The following is a 23,024-nucleotide window of genomic DNA, read 5'->3' as shown; positions in this document are numbered from 1 at the left end:
ATTGACTGATGAGCAAACATAAAATCATTTTTTGTTTTAAAACAAAGAAAGATCAAAGATAAAAGAATGCCAGCTGACAAATAATAGTTGCAAAAAACTACTAAAAAAAGCTACTTATTTTGTACAAGTTTGATATGTTTCACACAATATATTAAATTCCTAGCTAAACAACACAGTTAGACAATTATGTAAAATTAGCTTCATAATAACAGGAAACTGAACATTTTTGATTTGATCTGTTTTAAGGTTACGAGCGCAGAGATATTCCTTGTCGCGTATATCCATTATCCATAGTATTCTACTCCCCTCTATCCTTGACAGTAAGAATGCTTGAGTTGCATTGTTTGATCATATTCTTGAGAACTCCGTAGAATAGAACCAGGTGGCAGCAGTGAAGCCCTAGGCAACAAAATTTAAAATATATTCTTTTCGAAACTTTTAAATTGAATTTAATAGAAAAGGTAAAAAAGAAAGAAAAGACACACACTATTATCAATCTGGTGATAATATTCATACTGAGACCAAAATAAAATTGCATACAGACAGACCGGCTATGTAAGGTAGTTGAGCTGAGTATGCAGTGTTGTGGACAAATTCTTTAGGATTCATTTGAGACATATAAAACTTTTTAAAGATCTGTAAATCCTGAGTTTGAACGTCGACTATGCACTCAAACTCAGTAATCGTGGAAACGTTTTATATGTCTCAAATGAATCCTAAAGAATTTGTCCACAACACAGCATACTCAGTTTAACTACCTTACATAGCCGGTCTGTCCCTTTAACAAGGTTATTAACTCATGAATATGTGTTAATTTATAGAAACGTAAGTATGATCTAGTAGACAGGAAGGTAAGTTTTTCCTTCTTTTTGGATACTTTTAACCCCACAAAAATTACTCATTTTCCCCCTAAAAGTTGTGTGCTTTCCCAATTTTAGCGAAAAGTAAACCTAATAAACTGAAAAATCATACCTTACTTGTCGGGATTTTTTTTAAACGTGGGAAAAGATTTTTAAAAAAAGAAATATACACGATTGCTAATAAAATTTCTTCAAATGATATATGTGAAAAGTAAATTTTTTTAAATTAATTGGTACGTAACTTTAAAAAGTATAGTACACTACCACATTAAATATTTGATGTATTAGGCAAATAAGTATTTTAAGTATCAACACCATATTGGTGATTCTTAAAGCCTTAAAGCCAAGAAAAAATATTCAACATCTCAGTCATTTGAAAATAAAAGTAAGAAATACCAAAGAAATACCTAGCTTGAGTAAACTGTGCTTGGATAAATGATTTCTAGTCTCAAGAATTTGTAAGAAATACCAAAGAAATACCTAAGCTTGAGTAAACTGTGCTCGGATAAATGTTCCAACACATCTCCACTACACCCAGGATTAAGAGACGGGTCATCACACGGTACCCTGAGCACCACGCCAGGTAGGGTAGGGTGTGGTAGTACCTAAACAAGATAAATGGTTACAAAGTAAGTTATCAACTAGAAACACAAAAGGATATTGATTGAGGTCCCCAAAGATTAAATTGAGAGGGAGGCGGATTGGGTTTTTATATTTTTACTGTGACCTTTCAGGGCTGCTAAGTATCATGCTTTGTTGTAAATAAGTAACTATTGGTTAGTAGTGATATCTTTAACAATTTTTGAAATTGTTTTGATATCACTAGTTAGTAGTTTTAAGCAGTTATATTACGTCACATCAGTAAAACGTTTCAACAACCCCTAACCCACTTTTAATAAATATGCTAATATATCCTTGCCGCACCCCCCCCCCTCCCACGTCTGTGGGCGTACAGGACTTAGGCCAGGGGAGGGGCTACAGGCTAACCCCAAGGAACTATAGTTTTCAGTTGTCCAGGGGAAACAAGAGCCCTTGTGTACGCCCCTGCCCCTAATGATCTAGCTAACAAGGAAATCATATTTAAGAACTAACCAGACATAGAACTGGTAGTGAAGAGATCTAGCGAACATGACACCAATGAAGTTGGAGAGAAAGAAAGGGAGAACCAACAACTGACGGGATTAATTCATTTATCTATGTACAATGTTAACATACATGTACACTGTACACTACAGGTGTTAATGGCATTCTACAAATAGTCCAGTTAAAAGTGACAGTGCACTACTTTTTTGATCAGATTATTAAAAAGTAAAATAAATGGAAAACCTGAAGAACAAATAAAAAAATTCTCTCAAACCTATCAAACGGGAAAACACCTTAATACATAAATGTTAAATAAAGAAAAAAGCAATAAATAAAAACTTCGAAAAACAGTAATAATGCAGATACTAAAATACAAATCTTTGAGAGATAATAATTTTTCAAAATAGTTATCAAATGAATAAATAAATCATTTGATTTAAGAAGGTCCATATTAATTAATTGATAATCTAAATGAATCCCTGAGCGACAGCTGGTATATTCATCGTTCTCAGTTTTGAATAAGAACTCAGAAATCTCCACATATATCTAGAAAAGCCAGATAATATTAGAATTTTAATAATATATATTTTATAATATATATTTTTAAGAATTATCCCCAATGGAAGACGGGGGAGGGGGGGATTTTCGATACACTGGGAAAGTAGAATAAATTTTTCATATTGTTTGATACTTTTTACCGAAAAATGTATTTATGTTCCTCAATTCAGCGAATAAAACGTTAAAAATACCTAAGATCTCGGGGTAAAATGATCTTTTTAATGACATTAAGTTATGAAAATACCTGGCAGCTGCGGCAAGAACGACGATGTGGAGAAGAAGAAGAGATATATGAAAATATCGATTCACAAAAACTTCTTCAGGCAAAAACCTAAAAAATATGTTATCAATTGAAAAAATTAAAATAAGTGGTTAATATTATCCCTCGAAAAAGTTTCAAAATGCTTTACACTGAAAATGTTGACTCCATTCCGGAATTTAAGTTAACTAAATATTATAAACGTACAAAGGTAAAAACTTCTGTATAGGTTCCCCTTCTCCCTTGTAAATGAAGACCATGTCAAGGTTGACCCTTGAACACCTTCTCCCCTATCTACCTGAAGTTGACAGTCCACTTGAACATGAAAACCCTGTAAGGTTGACCTTCCCAGATGTACTTCCATCTACCTCAAGTTGTCAGTCCACTTGTACATGAAGTGCCAAGCCCCCCCTCCCCTCCACTCCCCAATCTACCTGAAGTGTACATAAAGACTCTGCCAAGGTTCCCCCCTTCCTAACAACTCCCCAATCTACCTGAAGTGGACATGTAGGTAGACCCTGTCAAGGTTACCCTCCCCTAGCTACTTCCTAATCTACCTGAAGTTAACAGTCCACTTGTACATGAATACCCTGCCAAGGTTGAATGCCCCAATGATGTAGTTGAGGGGATGGTGGAGGAGGAAGGGTAACCCAACCAGAACTTGGAATCCAGCACACACACTCAACTTAATACAAAACCTTTTTTAATCGGTTCTAATATTTGATACTCAAATCAAACCAATCCAAATCAAATCAAATCAAATCAAATCAAATCAAATCAAATCAAATCAAATCAAATCAAATCAAATCAAATCAAATCAAATCAAATCAAATGGATATCTGAAAGGAAACCCAAAGTGGAACCCCCAGACTGCCTTCAGGGCACAGCGCTACACCGTGCGGCTGCGGCCTGGCGTCCACTCCACTTAAACTAAAGTTAGAACTTCGTGTTGTGAATCCAACAACTGATGTTATGTCCAAAACTTGTAATCACTACATTGCAACATGTTTGAAAGTATATTTACCTGGAAAAATGTTTGTTTATATCCAAGAACTGTTATGTACGCAATCAACAGAGCTGGACTGTACAGCAGAATATTCATTTTAACTGATACTGCTAAACTGTACATCAGGCTTCCTAAATGAAATTAAACAATTATATATTTTAATTACAAGCTTCGTGCAGTTCTTAAAAGATCAAATCCATTTTATTTGGGTGAAGATCCGAATCCTGCTCATGAGAATCCTTGGAACAAAAAAGTTGTTAAACCAGTGAATCAGCAGTCCCCATTCTAAGCACAGCTTTCTTTGATTGACATTTACCGTGGCAAATATGTCATTTTATTTAGTGGCAATTCATAACACAAATGCGGAAAACCAAAATGTGCCTGATTTTTATGTAAAACATATGACCCCTGCCGTATACAGATAAAGTATTATCTTTAAAATACTACAGGGTGGCCAAAACTTTTTTGAAAAAATCCGTACAAAAATCCGTACATTTTCAGAGGTAATCCGTACAATCTTCGAAAAAAAATCCGTACAATCCGTACAATTTTTGAGAAAAAAAATCCGTACAATCCGTACATTTTTTTAAAAATCCGTACAATTTTCGAAAAAATCCTTACAATCAGTACAATTTTCGAAAAAAAATCCCTGCAATCCGTACATTTAAGAAAAATTAAACCATTTTTGAAAATATTATTCAACACTGTCTTGGGTTGCACACTCAATTAAAAGAAAGTTAAAATTAAACTAAAAATGAAAAGATTTACAAAAAAACGGAAGAAACCTGAGAGGATGTTCTCAGATCTGATAAAGAGACAGATAGATAGATAAACAGACAGACAGATAGATAGACAGAGAAACAGATACACATACACATATAGATAAACAGAGAGACAGATAGGATATATAAACAGATAAATAAAAAGATAGATAAACTGCCATGCAGATAGATATACAGATGGATAGACAGATACCTAGATAGATAGCTAGACATACAGCTAGACAGAGAGCTAGACATATAGATAGACAGATAGATAGACAGATAAATAGACAGATAGCTAGACAGTTAGCTAGACAGAGAGCTAGACAGATAGCTAGACAGATAGATACAGATAGCTAGACAGATAGCTAGACAGATAGACAGTTAGCTAGACATACAGCTAGACATATAGCTAGACAGAGAGCTAGACAGATAGCTAGACAGATAGATAGACAGATAGCTATACAGATAGACAGATAGATAAACACATTCTCAAATGAACACTTCTGGAACATATTCTCAAATGAACACTTCTGGGATCTCGAAAATTATCAATGAATTTTGAATGTCAATTGAAACGTTAATCAATTTAATATTATTTAGAATGCAGAAAATAAGTTAAACTAACTTCATTTTGACGAGATTTTTTTTTGAAATTTTCATGAAAAACTTGCTGAAATGAGTGAAAATTTAAAAAAAAACGGTGTATTTCCAGGATAAAAATCCGTACAATCCGTACAATTTGAAAAAAATCCGTACAATCCGTACAATTTGAACAAAAAATCCGTACAATCCGTACAATTTGAAAAAAATCCGTACAATCCGTACAATTTTAGGGTTACAAAATAAAAAATCCGTACAATCCGTACATTTTGGCTACCCTGATACTAATACTCCAACAGATCCTTAACTTTAATCAAAAGAACAAAATATTAAAAGAAAATTAAGATCGAAAATAACATAAATAAGCATAACAATTTGATAATTACAAAGCTTATATATTGGTATAGAGAATGCACTTTAAACAAAGCTTATATGTTGGTACAGAGAATACAATTTAAAACACAGATTATATATTGGTATAGAGATTTCACTTTAAACACAGCTTACATATTAGTATACAGAATACAATTAAAACACACCTTAAATATTGGTATAGAAAATACACCTAAAAACACAACATATAAATATTGGTATAGATAATTAACTTTAAAACGCAGATTATATATTAGTATAGATAATTAAATTTATAACGCAGATTATACATTGTTATAGATAATTAACTTTACAACACAGCTTATATATTGGTGTAAAATCTATAAAAGCGATTTTACGACCTGTTTAAAAGAGATCTTGACGGACAATTATAAGCACGCGTTCTCTGCTGTTCCATTCGGATCGCTTCACGTAAGAGGGTGCTAGAGCGTCGGGAAACCCGTCGGTCGCAGGGTGCAATTTAAACCGGTCGGCTCCATACTGTGTACTGCAAAGCATACTGCAAAGTTCCACGCTTATCATTACAGCTGATACTTTCAGGAGAGGGGGGGGGGTCTGTAGGTTTAATCTCAGAGGATTTCTAAGTTATCTTTAAAATGGGGGTCAAATCATAGATTTTACAATTGATTTAGATAATAAACTTTGAAACACAGATTATATATTGGTATAGATAATTAACTTTAAAACACAGCTTATATATTGGTGTAAAATCTATAAACGCGATTTAACGACCTGTTTAAAAGAGATCTTGACGGACAATTATAAGCACGCGTTCTCTGCTGTTCCAGTCGGATCGCTTCACGTACGAGGGTGCTAGAGCGTCGGGAAACCCGTCGGTCGCAGGGTGCAATTTAAACCGGTCGGCTCCATACTAAATTAGACTTCGGGGTTGCACTGGAAGTAATGTACACTTGTGTACTGCAAAGCATACTGCAAAGTTCCACGCTTATCATTACAGCTGATACTTTCAGGAGAGGGGGGGGATCTGTAGGTTTCATCTCAGAGGATTTCTATGTTATCTTCAAAATGGGGGTCAAATCATAGATTTTACAATTGATTTAGATAATAAACTTTGAAACACAGATTATATATTGGTATAGATAATTAACTTTAAAACGCAGCTTATATATAGAGAGAATACAGCTAGATTATAAACTCACCAAGTGTCCAATGGTTGTCCAGGAAAAGATTAACAGCAGCGTATACCAACAGAACTGCTACAGGGTCGTTAAACAAGCGGAGTACAAACACAGAATGAATTCTAGAAGAAATATTAAATAATTTGGGGGAAATTTATGTTCATAAAAATGATAAAAAAAAAATCATACAAATTGATAAAAAAATGTTATTCTATTTTCTATTCTATTCGATTTTAAAGAATAATAATAAATAAAAATAAATAATTTCACCTGTAAGATGTAAGGGACATAATAACGTACAAGTACGGAGGAATCTTCCTAGTCTTCACTGTTCACACAACACATTATTAAATGCAAAAAACAGAATACAAAATCATCCATAAATATACTTTATAAATCTATAATCTCTTCGTTCATATATATATATATATATATATATTTATCAACTATAGCTGGTCAAACGGCTGGACCAAATGGGCATTTTGAGGAAACCCTTGAGTACCGAGAGGATATGATAGGCTAAAAAATCTATTTTTTTTATAATCAAAACTTTTTTATTTTAAGTTTTTAAATTTTTTTTCAAAATTAAAATTTTTTTATAAGTGTTACTAAAATTCCATGGGCCACGCCAGGACTTCAGCTGCTATTATCTTAAAAATGACTTAATTTGTGTTCTGCCTAAAATTCTGAATATGAGAGCCAGATTAACTACGTACAGTACACAAAATATGTACTGGGCTAGCAGTACATTCTTCCCCTGTAATGTTTACTTAATTTAACAACTTATTTTATGTGATTAAAATGAGGACAACTAAAAATAATGAATACATTGAAAAGAATATTTTCTTGAAAAATCATTGCCCCCTTTTGAACATCATTTTCCCCCCAGAACTTAAGTATATATTATATTAAAAAAAATTATAATGGCGGGCGGGGCGGCCAAAAAATCTGTTTTGGGTATTATTCGCTGAATTGGGAAAAATAAATGATTTTAAGGGAAAAATAAAAAATGTTGGGTAAAAAGTATGAAATTTCCCCCCCCCCCCCGGGATCTTTACAAATCATTTCCCCCTTTAAAATGTGTGTGGACATTGTATATCTAATATAGTATCAATCAGTTCTGAGGATATATTACATTTTGATGCAGATCCGTCCGTTAAAAAACACAATATTTATCAGTTTTTAAACAAAAATTTCACTTTTTGTTTCTTATTATAAACTTATTATTTTTAACAATATTATTAATTTAACTTTGATTACCTGAGAAGTTATAAAATATAAAATCATATAAATCCACACAAAACCCCCCGGATACACCAGGGGACCTGAAAATATCAAGCATTAAAGGGAGTGTTCGCGAAAAATGAAATTTGATATTTCATACTAGTTTTCATTTTGTTTTTTAAATTATATTTAGCTTACAACTTGTTTTCGAACATTCCTGGAAAATATGAAAAACATGGACGCCATGTTATTCGGTATGAGACGTCTTTAACAATTTTCTTCTTATAGACGCAACAGATAGAAGTAAGATTAGTAGCGATCAAAAGCGCTTTTTTATCGCATTAAGCCTATACCCCCTTTCATTTTACGCAAACACTCCCTTTAAGGATCTACGATATTGTTATTGTTGAATAATCCTCAGGAACCCATGTAGAGTTATAATGAGGATGTCTTTGATTGAAGACTTGGAGTTGCTGATGATGGTTCTGATAGACTTTGTAACTGGTAATCGGATACTGTCTGAATTTATCATAGCTTCTCTTGAAGATATTCACTGTAGTTGACTGTTTAACTTCTTGTGGGATAGAGTTAAAAGTAGAAAAAAACTCGATTTGTTACCAAGTTGATCAGGATAAATATATATTTTGGACAGCTTACAAGTCGGTCAGCCACTAATTTTGTTATTTTTTGTTAATATAACGTGTTTACTGTATAGATATCAAAAATCTATAAAATTTGTCTCTGCTTTATGTGTGTTTATTAATACCTGTATCTCCCTTTAATTGTGAATAATCATAAGTTCCATTTTTTACTCCCTCAACCTCCTAAAAAATACAGCGTCACTAATCTTCTTAAATCTATGAGAATTCTAAATAATTTTAGACTTGCCATTTTAAGTTACAAACAAATAACATGCATCCTAATTTATAAAGAATAATATTTTAGGAAAATAATGGGGTTTATCTAGGACTAAATAATACAATATACTTTTCAATTTAAGACAGACGCGATAAAAAAGGAGAAGTAACTTGCAAAGCTTTTAGTATCCGTCTTTATTATTTTTCTTCGATTTTAATGAAAAAATTGTGTCGAAGAACTAATAAAATCAGATTTTTATTATTTATACAGAGATGGAGTTTAAAGAATTTGAGCCGCGGTTTAAATCTGACAAAATCTGGTTTAAATTAAGCGGCGGCTTAAATCTTGAAACATTTGATACAATTTTAAGTGGAACCAACCATATTTAAGCCGCGGCTTAAATTTAAAACGCCGCTCAAATACTTTAAATTCGGCCACTGATAATTATTTTTTTTTTAAATTAGTTAAATAACAAAAGTGACATTCTAACATTCATCTGCACAATGATAGCATGTGAAGTACTTCGCAATAGGCGTTACAACAATTATTTCCACGAAGGAAAAATTACAAATGAAGGTAGAATATTCCCCGCGAAACAAAATCTTGAATTCTAAACCTACCTGCATGTAAGCTATCCAGTCAATCTCAGTATACTTCACTTTATTTATAACAATTATATTTATTACAATCTCTGGAAACATATTCTTTTATTAAAAAATATTCACATTTTCCTCGCAGACTATATATTACGTAAATAATAATTACAAATTTTAAACCTTGGGATTTTTTATAAACTTTTCATGAAAAAACTCATTCGTTTTCGTTTGAGGGGTTTTTAGGAGAGAGCAAATTAATTAAAAATTAAATTCAAGAAATAATCTAATTCTTTAATTCTGGTTTGACAAAAGAACAACAAGCGGATTCATAACGAACCGCTTCCAGCATTTACGAGAACAATGAGGCAGATATAGACGTATTCTAACTTCTGAACATATTTATTTCTGTTCATTTTGGTAGTTTCTATTTCTGAAGTATGTACACTTCTCACTTAAAGAGAAAAATCAGTGGAAAATTATTAATATTTAGCTGGAAAAACTTCTATATCCTCAATCTTGCAACGGTTTTGAGGGTACCGCTATCAATCCGACATGACACTTAGAGGATACCTTCAAAGCGTGGAAGATTCATTTAAAAAAAACATAATAGAATATCAGAATATGTTGCCTATGATGATGAGAACGCCAGCAGCTAGATAAGCATATTCAGGATCTAGGAAAAGTTTCTTCAGATCACTGTAACTGTTCACTCCTGAAATTAATCCGGCAAAAAATGGTTTCGCGGATTTTTTTCTCGACCGTCCAGGCGCCGCCATTTTCGAACTCTGAAAAAATTGGCTTAATTCATCTGTTTTGTACATATTTATTACAGAATTACAAAACAACTTCAAGATCGAACAATTATGTTCAAATGCGTGATACTTTATACAATGTACTTGTGTTTTTGAGATAAAATAAACTCGTTTTTATTTATTGTCAAAAAAAACAAATTGTTGATCAATGTCGGAATACCCTTAAAAAATTTTTTTTCGGGAATTAAGGTACATCAATCTAATGAATTGGACCAGCAAGGGCCCGCAGATATATAGTAGAGATGGTCCGCTAGACTTTAGCTTAACCAGGTCCATAAATCTTATGAATTGGACCAGCAAGGGCCCGCAGATATATGGTAGAGGTGGTCCGCTAGACTTTAGCTTAAGCAGGTCCATAAATCTTCAGAGTTCGGTCCATAGACGTAGATGCGATAAACCTGAAAGTAAAAAAATAAATATTATAAAAAAATAACGATAGCAAAATATAAGTGTAGAAAATAAATTGAAAGGCAAATAGTTGCAGATGCCCAGGGGGAAAACATTTAATATTGGACATCCACTGGCATAGTTCCCGGTCTTATTGATACCTTCTACCCAAATGTTCAAACATCTCTATAAAAATTTGGAACAAAACCCCAAAACGAACAAAATCAAGGGAGGGGGATGATTTTGGATGATTTTTCCAAAAAATATACACCCTTTGTAAATTCTAAGAATTGTTACCTGGAGTTGTCTCCAAATCTGACTCCTGTAGCGGTGGCTGTATGATCTTGCATAACTAGCAACTCCGTCCACTGTTTACATAAGTATACCCTAAACACAAATATGTAAAGTTATTATTAAGTATGGATTTTGGTACATTATTTATGCCTGATGGCTTCAAACCGGTGCTGCATGCACGGTTCCAAATACCGAACTGCATGTATGTAACGTTAAAAAAGTATAATTTTATGGTTTCTAAAGCATTATTATTATAATTAACAGACAACCAATGCATTCGGCGAAATCTTATCATATAAAATCAATAATCTAGTATTGTACACTAAATATGTACATATATGTATGCAGTACTGTACGAATATATTACCTAACATCAGTACCAGCCACAGCTAGGTATGTACCGGAGGTATCGAAGTTGATGTCACGAACCTATGAAAAAAAAGAAATTATCTTTGCTGTCTTACGATGGCGACTTTTAAAATATTTTTTTTTTACTGTTTTGCATACTTTGTTCATGGATCTTGAATTTTGCATGAACCTTTGTGTCGAATTATAAATATGCATTTAACAATTTTTATGGTTTTTATCCTTTAACAAATTCTAATTGGTGTTGAAGAATGATTTGTATTACAAATGGAAATTTACATTACTAGTACAACATTAGAGAGAATATCCACTTATCAATCAACTAATCAACTTATTTCAATCCATCTAATAAAACAATACATTCGTTTATATGTTCCCTATAGCCGGCCAAACGGCTTGACCAAATGGGTTCATATTTTTTTAGTAAACTCATGGGGAACCCGGGGGTTACATAGGCAAAAAAAAACAATCTTTTTTCTTCAAAACTCTTAGTTTTTTTTTAATTTGATTGAAAAATTTGACGGTCAATCCCGTGCACTTCAGCTAGTTTTTTTTTATAAAACTGTTTGAAAATGTGTCAAATCAAATCAGATAAGTGTGAATTGACTTCCTCCTGTCAATTTTCAAAACTGCAGTAAAACTACTAAATGAGCATGAAAATGTTCGAATAATATTTTTAAAAATAACCTCATATCCTTCATCCAGCTGCAGAGTCTTGAAGTTCTTCAACTTACGCAAATCCCAAAGCTTGACACAACTGTCATCTTAAAAAATAATTGTTTAGTTATTATTATTTGACGATTAAGAATAGGAACACTGAACATTAAATGAAAATTGTACATTGTATTAGCAGTTACAATTCAACTTATAGAAACCTTTCTCTATGAAACGATAATCTCGATTATTAACTTTAATAATTATTAGGGCACGTTTGGAATGGAGGATAGTAAAAAATTTATTAAATAAGTCTCCGGTATGGCGAAAAGTTAAGATCAAAATCATCAGGATATATATATTTAAAACCGAGTGCTGACCTGCAGCAGTGGCCAGGTAGTAACCGTTCTCAGAGAATGCAAGAGCAGAGATCTGTCCAGTATGTCCAGGGAAATTGGCAACATTAGTTCCCTCCTACAATCGATCAATCAATTAATTAATTAACCAACCAACCAACCAACCAACCAATCAATCAATCAATCAATCAATTATTATTTGAACAAAACCTTGGAATATCAATAAGTTAGCAAGTTGATCATTCAATTAATCATTAATGATGCTAACTTGACGACAACTTTTTGGGTTACCCACATTCAACTGATCCGCTAGGTTTTGATTCAATTATAGAATTTTGTATATATATATATATATATATATATATATATTAATAATAATAATATACCTTGAGATCCCAAATCTTGATGTTAGCATCAGCAGTTCCTGTTCCCACAAGAAGACCGTCAGGATGGAACTGGGCGCAAGTCAGCGCTACTCCACCACTCTAAAATATTTTAGTTAATGAAAAAAATGCTTAAGCGTTGCAATACTAAATATTTGTCAGAGTAATTCATTTCTACCTCTCATAACGTGAGCGGGGGGGGGGGACAGTTTAAAGCATTTATTTTGGCAGCGATTGTTATGATTATTAATTAAAAGACGAGTCAGTGTAATTGGGGCTGGGTTTTCTGTCCAACCTGTGTTTCCACGAAATACTATCTAGATTTCTAAACTATCCCACAAAACCATAGGCATTGTACACTAAAAAGTTTTGAGGAAAATAAATTTGTACTTAGTTCCAGGTGAAAGTATTTTTGTTCAATCCTCACCCTTGAGAAAACCTTAAAATCCTTCCTTGTTATCCCAAGATACTAGATTAACAGACCTAATGTCAAAGAACTAGTTAAAATCCTACCTGGTCGTTAATCATGGCTACGTGGTCGTTAACCCGGAATACTAGACGACCAGACCTGGTGTCAAGAGAGCTAATTATAATCCTACCTGGTTAACCCTGGATATTAAGACGACCAGACCTGGTGTCAGAGAACTACTTATAATTCTACCTGGTAAACCTTGGATTCTATTTTACCAAACTAGGTGTCAGAGAACTAGTTAAAATCCTACCTGATTAACCCTGGATACTAGACGATCAGACCTGGTGTCAGAGAACTAATTAAAATCCTACCTGGTCGTTAACCCTGGATACTAGACGACCAGACCTAATGTCAGAGAACGCCCAGCATTGATCTGTAGAGGTTGTCAGGATGTAATCACCTAAAGAAATAAGTTTTAAGTAAAATATCTTTAAAATATATTTACTTTATCTTGTTTTTTTCACTAATGAACTTTCAGTAGCTCAAAATAATCAGTGATGGGTCACTAAAGAACCACGAGTACCTGTAGCGTGAAGGGATAACCCAGTGATAGGTCCTTCATGAACCTTCAGTAGATGCATTGTCTGTGCGGTCGGAACGTTCCAAACTCTAAAATAATCAGTGTTACATGCAAAAAGCCCGCACAAAAAATACCAATAATTGTCATTATCAAAATATGAGAGCTCATATTACTGTCGGAGGAAATTCATGGATGAATTCACTGATAACTATAACAATTATATTTTATTTGTTTTATTAAATTGTATTGTATAAAGCTTTGTACCTGACTGTAGCATCATGAGAACCAGTGATAGCAGTATCCTCAGTAGGATGATATACAACATGGTTAACTTTCTTGGTATGTCCTTTCAATACAGCAACAACCTTATCAAAATTAAAATTAATTTAATTTTTTTACAACGGCCACGTATTAATAAAAAATGATAATTAAATACTATAGAATAGTATATTATGCGTAGGAAGAAAGTGTAATAATCAAAATTATTGTTATAATATTAAAAGAAAAACCGTGGAATAATTTTGAGTATTCACCTGTTCAAGATCCTTGTTGAAGACGGTAGCATTCTTATCCGCTCCTCCAGTCAATATCTTGCTAGTATCCTTAGCAAATATATCCAGAGCCAGGATACCTAAACAATATATAGTAGAGAATATATATCCAGAGCCAGGATATCTAAGCAATATATTAGAGAATATATGCAGAGCCAGGATACGTAGACAATTTATTACAGAATAAATCCAGAGCCAGGATACCTATACAATATAGTAGAGAATATACTAAGCAATATGTTAGAGAATATATGCAGAGCCAGGATACCTAAACAATATATAGTAGAGAATATATATCCAGAGCCAGGATATCTAAGCAATATATTAGAGAATATATGCAGAGCCAGGATACGTAGACAATTTATTACAGAATAAATCCAGAGCCAGGATACCTATACAATATAGTAGAGAATATATCTAAAGACAGGACCCTGAACAGTGTATTAGAGAATATATTCAGAGTCAGGATGCCCAAACAATATAGTAGATAATATATCCAGAGCCAGGATACATAAACAATAAACGAGAGAATATATTCAGAGCCAGGATATATATACAATATATTATGGAATATATCCAGAGCCAGGATACCTAAACAATATATTAGAGAATATATCCAGAGCCAGGATACCTAAACAATATATTAGAGAATATATCCAGAGCCAGGATACCTAAACAATATAGTAGAGAATATATACAGAGCCAGGATACCTTAACAATATAGTAGAGACTATATACAGAGCCAGAATACCTAAACAATATAGTAGAGAATATATACAGAGCCAGCATACCTAAACAATATATAAGAGAATATATTCAGAGCCAGGATACCTAAACAATTAATAAGAGAATATAGAGCCAGAATATCTAAACAATTTATAAGAGAATATATTCAGAGCCAGGATACCTAAACAATATATAAGAGAATATATACAGAGCCAGGATACCTAAACAATTTATAAGAGAATATATTAAGAGCCAGGATATCTGAACAATATATAAGAGAATATATCCAGAGCCAGGATACCTAAACAATTTATAAGAGAATATATTAAGAGCCAGGATATCTAAACAATATATAAGAGAATATATACAGAGCCAGTAACCCTAATCAATATATAAGAGAATATATCCAGAGCCAGGATACCTAAACAATATATAAGAGAATAAATCCAAAACTAGAGCATATCAGATGTTACATCAATGAGCACGTCTATTGTCTAAAGCTAAAGGTTAGAACTATTGATTGAGATATTGCCAATCTGGAAACGCCTGAAATCGAAATCCACAGAAAAAACTTATGATTTGAAGAAGTTCTAAATTCGTATTAAACAGCTGACTCTTATTTTCACGATCTTCCATTGACTCAGATTTATTTTGTAGCTTTTGGTTGGTTGGGGGGAGGGGTCCTTTTATTTTTCCTAGAAATCCGCTCAACCCGTTGTGCTTTCTGAATGAAATAACAATGCATAAGGTTCGACCTCTGATTTGAGATAAGTTTACCTGGAACTGAAGCAGAGTGTAGACCAGGATGAGAGGATTGAGTAACAAAGCTGGAGATACTTTCCGCAGACATTAATTCCTAGAAGAACAAGTTTAATGGGAATAAAACTAAAACTTTACCTTGAAAAGGCAAAATAAACACAAGGTGGTTAATCAGGGGATTTTCTTTTCATAATCAGAACAGAAATTTTATGAATGAATATTAACATTATCTGACATGCGTGAACTCTCTTTTAGATACTTCAAAACCATAAAAAAAAATTTAAATGTTATTTTAAATGTATAATCCTGTTGTTAATTCATGTGTTGTAATAATACGTCTACTCTAAATCTCAATTTGAAAGCTATGTTTGCAAGAAAGGTAAAAAGTTTAAAATGAGAATTTAATGAAATCAAATATCCCTGAATGAAGATTACCTGAGGAACAGTTCTTCCTCTTCTCTTCCTCTCCTGTGTTAGAACAGTTGCCTTCTCCTGCAACTTCTCTAGGATCTCACCAGTCATGCCTACACGAACATTATTCAATTATCATTCAAGAATATTTTATTTTTAAGGGACTGGATGTTTTTACAAGTGAACTGAAGAGTTGCATGTAGGATTTTAAACGATATTCATAAAGGTTCGTCTGAAAAAAATCTAGGTATGTATTGTCGTTTTTCTAGCTTTAAAAATGTTAAATTCTGTTTCCTTAATACCATATTTCCGCAAGTCGTTTTTAACGAGACCCCACAAGCGAAAATTAACTGTTACTAGGGCGTGCCACTCAGCCAGTGCTTAGAATCCAGATCCGTTGGATCTACAAAATTTTGGCTTCCTGGATCCGGATCCGCAAAAGTATGCGGATCCAGGGATCGGATCCGGATCCGCAAAAGTATGCGGATCCACGGATCAGGATCCCTCTTATTCTCAAAACTCAAATCTGAACTATTGAAAAAAGAGAGATTATAAAAATTTCCTGATTTCTGAAATATTTATCAAGTATTAGTATAAAAGTAAGACAAAAAATGAAAATTCTGCTTTTTAAAGAAATTCAGTAAATCTTTAGTGGGGATCCAGGATTCGGACCGCATCAAAAATAAATTGCACTCAATAATTTAAGGGTCATTTGGAATTACGTCTGAAGTTGTTTTAGGAAGATAAATCATAAACTAAATATCTCTTAATATGATGCAGAGTTTTTAACCGGGAAAATTAGAATAAAATTAACAGTTTGGGTTTTAGCAGCTTACCTGATTCTTCAACCGGTTTCTGCACATGAACTGGAGTTTCAGCATGTACAGGTGTGGCAGGAGCATGTGCCGGAGTGTGTAGTGGAGTAGCACCACCAGCCTGGGGTTTGAGAGTAGCCAACGCTTCACGCGCAGCAGTAACCTCCTTGTTGAGACGCGCAATAACTCTGCAGGCGGCATCGTGCTGGTATAGCGCGTGGGACAGTTCTTGGCGCGCAGTTTGAAGCTGTTGGCGGAGCGTGAAACTGTGTAGCATAACAGCATCCCATTCATCCTATATAAGACATAGAAAAAGCTGAGTAAAGCTGTAAGTATCTATTAATGCAACTGCCTTGTGTTATCATGTGGGAAAATGTTTTTTTATCGGGGCTTTTTCTTTAAATTGTCTGTTAAAGTTAAAATTTCCTAAATGATTATACAAGAACGGCCAAAATAATTGCAGGGAAAAGCTAGAAGAAAAATGATAACAATCCTATGGCTGCGTAAAAAGAGAGAAACCTGGGGATAAAAAGTATTCCAAATAAAGATAAATAATAGATTATTTATAAAAATGAATTTTGTTTTTAAAAGTTAATTGAAGTAACTTAGTTTTTTAAACGTTTAAATGAAAATACCTGTAGGGATTTGAGAATGGCTGGTATACTAGTTGCACTGGGAGGTTTAGGTTTCACTAGAGGAGAAACCTTTATCTCAACCAACTGCTCTTTACTCAATGGTTCCTTTAAATAATTCAATTTATTTAATCATCAGAAAAATAGACTTCTGCATTCTGCTATTACAAGTTCTGAAATATAAGTAAAAATACAGAGTTTAATTCATTGGAAGATCGAACTTAAGAAAAGTATAAAACTTTTATTCTTCAATCTAGTTCAAGTTAACTATTTATTAAATACAAACCTTAGAGATTGGATCTGTTCCGTTCTCATCTATATACTTTTCTATCAGTCTCCTCTCATAAACTTGACCTTAATAACAATCATATAAAAGAAAAAATATTTTAAACTCTTCCACAAAAGGTTGTTTTTGTAAATCAGTAAATGGAAACATGAACTAAAAGTAATTAGAGTTAATAAACCCTCATCACTTAATTTTTTTTTATGTATCAATTAATGGCAGGGTCTTAATTTTCCATAATTTAAGTAAAGGAAATATTTATTCAAAATTAAACTGAAAAAAACCATAAAAATACTCCCCCCCCCCAAAAAAAAAACTTCTATTTTCCCACATGGCTGAAGTTCAACGTTAATATAATTATGTGATGGGGGAAGATAAAAATGTCATAACACCTGATACTGGAGACACTACCGGACTCTCCGGGACCTCACTGGATATTGCGCAGATAAGAGACGCCATTTTAGTTCAGGCAAATCTGGATGTAAACAATCGTTATTGAGTGGAATAAGGAAAAAAGGAATTAATATTTTCATTTAATTGCAATTTTTCATTAAATTTAGCCGTAATGTAACAGCCAAGTAAAAAAAATTGTAAATCGGAACTTAGCAACGATGTACTGAATGTCGAGCAAAAACGGGAAAACTAAATGATCCATTTTACAAACATCAAAATCAAAACTGTCAACAGTTACAATGTGAACATTTTCCACATTTCAGAATAAAACTGTTAAAGAAATGCGGCAAATTCTGTTTTTTGAATTTTCTGCTGTAGAAAATTTAATGTACTGCAGAAAAATAGAAAATACATTAGTGTACAGTGTTGAATGATAAAGGTACAGTACATGCGGCAAATAACAGGACGCTGTGTAACAGCAAATCCGTAGAATTTAACGTGAACTATCGCTACTAGACGAGGATGTTGAATGCCTTCTCCTCCTTGCCGGGGACCTACTCCTCTTCTTTGGTGGAGATCTTCCACCACGTCTCGGGGACCTACTCCTGCCCTTTCCAGACCTGCTTCCACGACGGGGAGGAGAACGACGGCCGCGGGGTGATGGGGAGCGACGACGACCACGAGGAGAAGGTGAACGTCTACGTCCACCACGAGGGGATGGAGAACGACGACGGCGTGGTGGGGACCTACGCTTTGGAGAGGGTCTACGCGCTGGAGCACGAGGCATCAGAACTGGAGCTGCAGTAATCTCCTGCAAATAAAATAAAGTAAAATCTAGATCAAAATTTTAGATCCTAGGATAAAATAAAAAGAACGCTTCAACTAAAGGTATCAAAAAGCATGAAAAAAAAAGAATTAGTACGGTTTGGCTGACTGAATATGGATTCACCGACAAAGGGTCAAACGACACAGGGTCAAAAGACACAGGGTCAAACGACACAGGGTCAAACGACAAAGGGTCAAAAGTGCGACAAAGGGTCAAACGACAAAAGGTCAAAATGATAAAAATATTTTTTGATTTGAATCATAGGAAAATCGCAATTTTAATCACAAAAATCCGCCAAACTTTCTTGAAGTTTTAAAACTTTAGTCTGATTCTGGCTTCCATAATGGTCGGGTTGGCAATATAATTGACCATGTGGCTGTAGCGCTCGACCCCCTAGCCTGTCCTAGCCGCAGCGCTCGGCCCAGAATTTGTCTAAAATAACCTAACCCGTGGCCGTAGCACTCGGCCCCCTAGCCCATCCTAGCCGCAGCGCTCGGCCCAGAAAGTGTCTTAACCTAACCTAACCCTAAATAATTATAAATAAATGGATATAATTGGCCATGTGGCCATAGCGCTCGGCCCCCTAGCCTGTCCTAGCCGCAGCACTCGGCCCAGAAAGTGTCTTAACATAACCTAACCCTAAATAATAATAAATAAATGGATATAATTGACCATGTGGCCATAGCGCTCGGCCCCCTAGCCTGTCCTAGCCGCAGCGCTCGGCCCAGAAAGTGTCTTAACATAACCTAACCCTAAATATTAATAAATAAATGGATATAATTGACCATGTGGCCATAGCGGTCGGCCCCCTAGCCTGTCCTAGCCGCTGCGCTCGGGCCAGAATGTACCTAACCTAACCTTAAATAATAATAAAAAAATACTAACCGTCAAAATAAAATAAAAAATTGCCCTTTTGTCGCATTTTTTGACTCTTTGTCGTTTGACCCCGTGTCGTTTGACCCTTTGTCGCGTTTTTGACCCTTTGTCGTTTGACCCTGTGTCGTTTGACCCTGTGTCGTTTGACCCTGTGTCGTTTGACCCTGTGTCGTTTGACCCTGGGTCGTTTGACCCTTTGTCGGTGAATCTGAATATGAATATATCATCGCCTCAATTAGGGTGAAAAATACAAAAACTGACAATTTGCAATAAAATATTATCTGCACCCCGGTTACGAATTTGCTACGGTATCATTAAAAAAGAAACTATCAAATTAGTTGTATTTTTACCTGTCCGTCAATTTGTCCACCATCCATATGTTTCATGGCATTCTGTGCTTCTTCAGGAGTACTATACTCAATATAAGCAAATCCTATAAATAAAAAGATTGAAACATGATAATAAAATTGAAAATCTAACATTTATGCTTAGAAAAATTAGAGCCAATAGAAATTTTTCTTTTAGTAAATGACATTCCTTTGTAAAGAGCTGACTTTCATATTCAGTAAAAATAAGTTTCAGAATAATTCATCCACAATTGTTGCATCGTACCAAAAAAACAGCTTTTTATAAAGGAATATCTTATGTGGTTTNCACCACCAGACTTCTCCTACCTTTATTTAGCCATGGTCTTGCTTTGTCGTTCCCGAACTCAATGTCCTTGATCTTTCCAAAGGTGGAAAATATCTCGTCCAGGTGATCCTACAATATTCAATTATTCGTAAGTTTCGCCCAAAAAATGTTTTAAATTAATACTATTAAAAAGGGCGGTAAGGGAGGGTGGGGGCTGAAATATATTAAATTTTCAATCAAACTTCTCGCTGCAAAAGCATGTCAGCCAACTTACAGAAACATCGGAAACATCGGATGTGTGTTGCAGATTGATTAATACTTAATAGTTCCATTCTTTCTATACCATCCTTTCGTTAACACTACCTTTTATTAAGAAAAGAGGTGAACTGTTACCTTGACGACATTCCTGGTGAGCCTGCCGATATGGATCTTGGTTGGTTGAGGAGTTCCAGACCTACCCCTAGCTTTCCTACCCTTGGACTTAGACCTAGAGGCGGACTTACGAGATGGACGCTTGTCACGGGACTTGGACCTTGAAACAGAGATTGATTAATAACAAAAAAAATTTCTACATTTCCTCAAATTTGGGGTGGTGCATCCAAAGGTACCCGAGCAATTTAATGACGGTATGAGAGTATTGTGTATTAAGAGTTTTTAAATAAATTCCAGTACCTGGAGGGAGATTTCCTTTTTTTAGCTGGAGACACAGAGCGCTTCTTAGGAGACGGAGACCGTTTACGCGCAGGGGGAGAACCGGATCTTTTGCGAGCAGGAGGAGAGCCACTGCGCTTGCGCGCGGGAGGAGATCCAGAGCGTTTACGAGCGGGTGGTGTTCCTTTCTTTGCTACGCTTCCTTTCTTCTCCCCTTTCTTCTCGGGTTCTCCTTTCTTTTCTACTTTGTCGCCACCCTTCTTCTTTCCTCCTTTCTTCTTGTCTGAAGAAAAAGTCATATTTATTTTCAAGTGCAAGGAATATAATAAAACCAGCTATAACCAGCTAAAACTCAGCTATAAGAAATTGAAGAACCAGAACTTTCCCGACCCCCTTCTTTGTTATTGACCTACAGTAAAAGGTTAACCCCGTACAAAATAGATTTTATTGAAAATTAAGTGAAAGAAATGTAAGTTCCAAATAATAGGTTGAAATAATTATTCTACCTCTAGATCTGGATCTACTTGAGTCTGAACTGCTGCTACTAGATCCACTGCTGCTGCTTGAACTACTACTTGAGCTGCTTTGCTTCCTGTGAAAATAAATCAAATGATAAACTATTAAATACAGTTAAAGGGGTTTCCAATTAGACAGAAATTACTTTAAACCGAACGCAGTGTGAAACATCAATTGATTGCAAAATATTTTTATGTAGGCAGTTTGTAATTCTTCTTGCCAAAAGTTACTTTATTTATGAAAAAGGTTCATTCATTATTAATTAAATTTATTAATAGTTAAATAATATGGATAATAAATACCTCTTTTTCTTGTCTTTGGTTTTATCCTTGGAACGTCCCTTCCTCTCATCCTCACTGCTAGAAGAGGAGGAGGAGCTCCGCCCTCTTTTCTTCTTCTCCTCCTTATCCCCAACAGGTCCTGTACCTCCTCCCATTGTCTGAAATAAGTCAACAGTTACAAAGTTTGCAAAAATAACTAGTTTAAATAATAAATATATTATGTTATCTACGTGATTTTAAGAATTTATATAGTCATCTCAGAGGTCGAAATTTTTGAGTTCAGCATCGTTTGAGATCGTTGGATCTCGATAATCATTGTGGGCACTTAAATATTAGAGGACAAATGTGTAATAGCTCTAGATATCCCAGCAGGGTTTGACCACCACGGGATATAAAAGAGGAATTAAGTTAAACTGTAGGCCTGCATAACATGAAGATGATTGATCCCAAAATTCACAAAAGTTTTGATATCAGAAGAAGGTATATTCCTAAGTGGTCACATTTACACCCCTCAGCTTTCTACATTAGGTTAATAAAATGTTACTTCATACGTTTTAAAACAAATGTAGTGAATTCGATCAGATATGATTCACTATAAAGCATAAAAATAATAAAAATCTGTTAGAATCCAAATTGATTTCGTTCACATTGTCATTTTTTGAACACATGATTTCTGAAATGAAAGGGTTAACACATGTTATATCTATGATTTTTAAATTATTAATGGAAACCTTGTTTGTTTAAATAACAAATTTTAATTTACAATATGAATGGCTTGCCTTAAGATAGTTCATCTCCCATGTAGTCGACATATCTATTCGTTCCTACAATCTGAAACAATGGATAATCTAGTTAAAACAACGATAAACGATAAGAACGTCACATTTAGTAAATATTACATAACAAGTTACAAAAACTGTCAAGATATTTAGCTCTGCGCAAACAAAAATTATGACAAATTGACATAATGGTTTGTGTATAAAACTTCGATTATGGCAGAAGATAATAATAAACCACTAGATCTCGTTGATCCCCGCATAGCTGAATTTAAACTGAGTAATAACTTAATAAAAATAAAAAGTTGTTT

At 34.2% G+C, this 23,024-nt stretch overlaps 3 protein-coding genes across 3 annotated transcripts; all 3 read right to left on the bottom strand.

Moving 5' to 3' along the window:
• Nucleotides 1-133: 133 nt before the first annotated feature.
• LOC111696599 (lethal(2)neighbour of tid protein) lies at nt 134-10,171 on the bottom strand. Its single transcript, XM_023466239.1, has 14 exons — nt 9,969-10,171; nt 9,365-9,435; nt 8,653-8,710; nt 7,923-7,987; nt 7,341-7,419; nt 6,933-6,990; nt 6,684-6,784; nt 3,785-3,897; nt 3,318-3,445; nt 2,746-2,832; nt 2,423-2,489; nt 1,953-2,032; nt 1,341-1,465; nt 134-399 (listed from the first exon to the last, which is right to left on the bottom strand). Exons 1-14 carry the CDS (start codon nt 10,159-10,161, stop codon nt 299-301), a joined length of 1,326 nt encoding a protein of 441 aa, XP_023322007.1. The 5' UTR covers nt 10,162-10,171; the 3' UTR covers nt 134-298.
• Nucleotides 10,125-18,245, bottom strand: LOC111696598 (pre-mRNA-processing factor 19-like). The gene is made up of 16 exons (XM_023466238.1): nt 18,154-18,245; nt 17,765-17,832; nt 17,482-17,586; nt 16,868-17,141; nt 16,056-16,144; nt 15,639-15,717; nt 14,118-14,215; nt 13,849-13,949; nt 13,588-13,673; nt 13,376-13,464; nt 12,596-12,694; nt 12,234-12,327; nt 11,887-11,963; nt 11,201-11,262; nt 10,837-10,926; nt 10,125-10,550 (listed from the first exon to the last, which is right to left on the bottom strand). Exons 1-16 carry the CDS (start codon nt 18,218-18,220, stop codon nt 10,496-10,498), a joined length of 1,533 nt encoding a protein of 510 aa, XP_023322006.1. The 5' UTR covers nt 18,221-18,245; the 3' UTR covers nt 10,125-10,495.
• LOC111696600 (RNA-binding protein with serine-rich domain 1-A-like) lies at nt 18,236-22,796 on the bottom strand. The gene is made up of 8 exons (XM_023466240.1): nt 22,717-22,796; nt 21,959-22,095; nt 21,647-21,732; nt 21,162-21,423; nt 20,883-21,021; nt 20,531-20,618; nt 20,207-20,289; nt 18,236-18,965 (listed from the first exon to the last, which is right to left on the bottom strand). Exons 1-8 carry the CDS (start codon nt 22,747-22,749, stop codon nt 18,648-18,650), a joined length of 1,146 nt encoding a protein of 381 aa, XP_023322008.1. The 5' UTR covers nt 22,750-22,796; the 3' UTR covers nt 18,236-18,647.
• Nucleotides 22,797-23,024: the final 228 nt, after the last annotated feature.

This window comes from Eurytemora carolleeae, unplaced genomic scaffold (genome assembly GCF_000591075.1).
Source record: "Eurytemora carolleeae unplaced genomic scaffold, Eaff_2.0 scaffold185, whole genome shotgun sequence".
NCBI lineage: Eukaryota > Metazoa > Arthropoda > Copepoda > Calanoida > Temoridae > Eurytemora > Eurytemora carolleeae.
The sequence above is the reverse complement of the archived record's forward strand: the minus strand, read 5'-3'. Positions and strand labels throughout refer to the sequence as shown.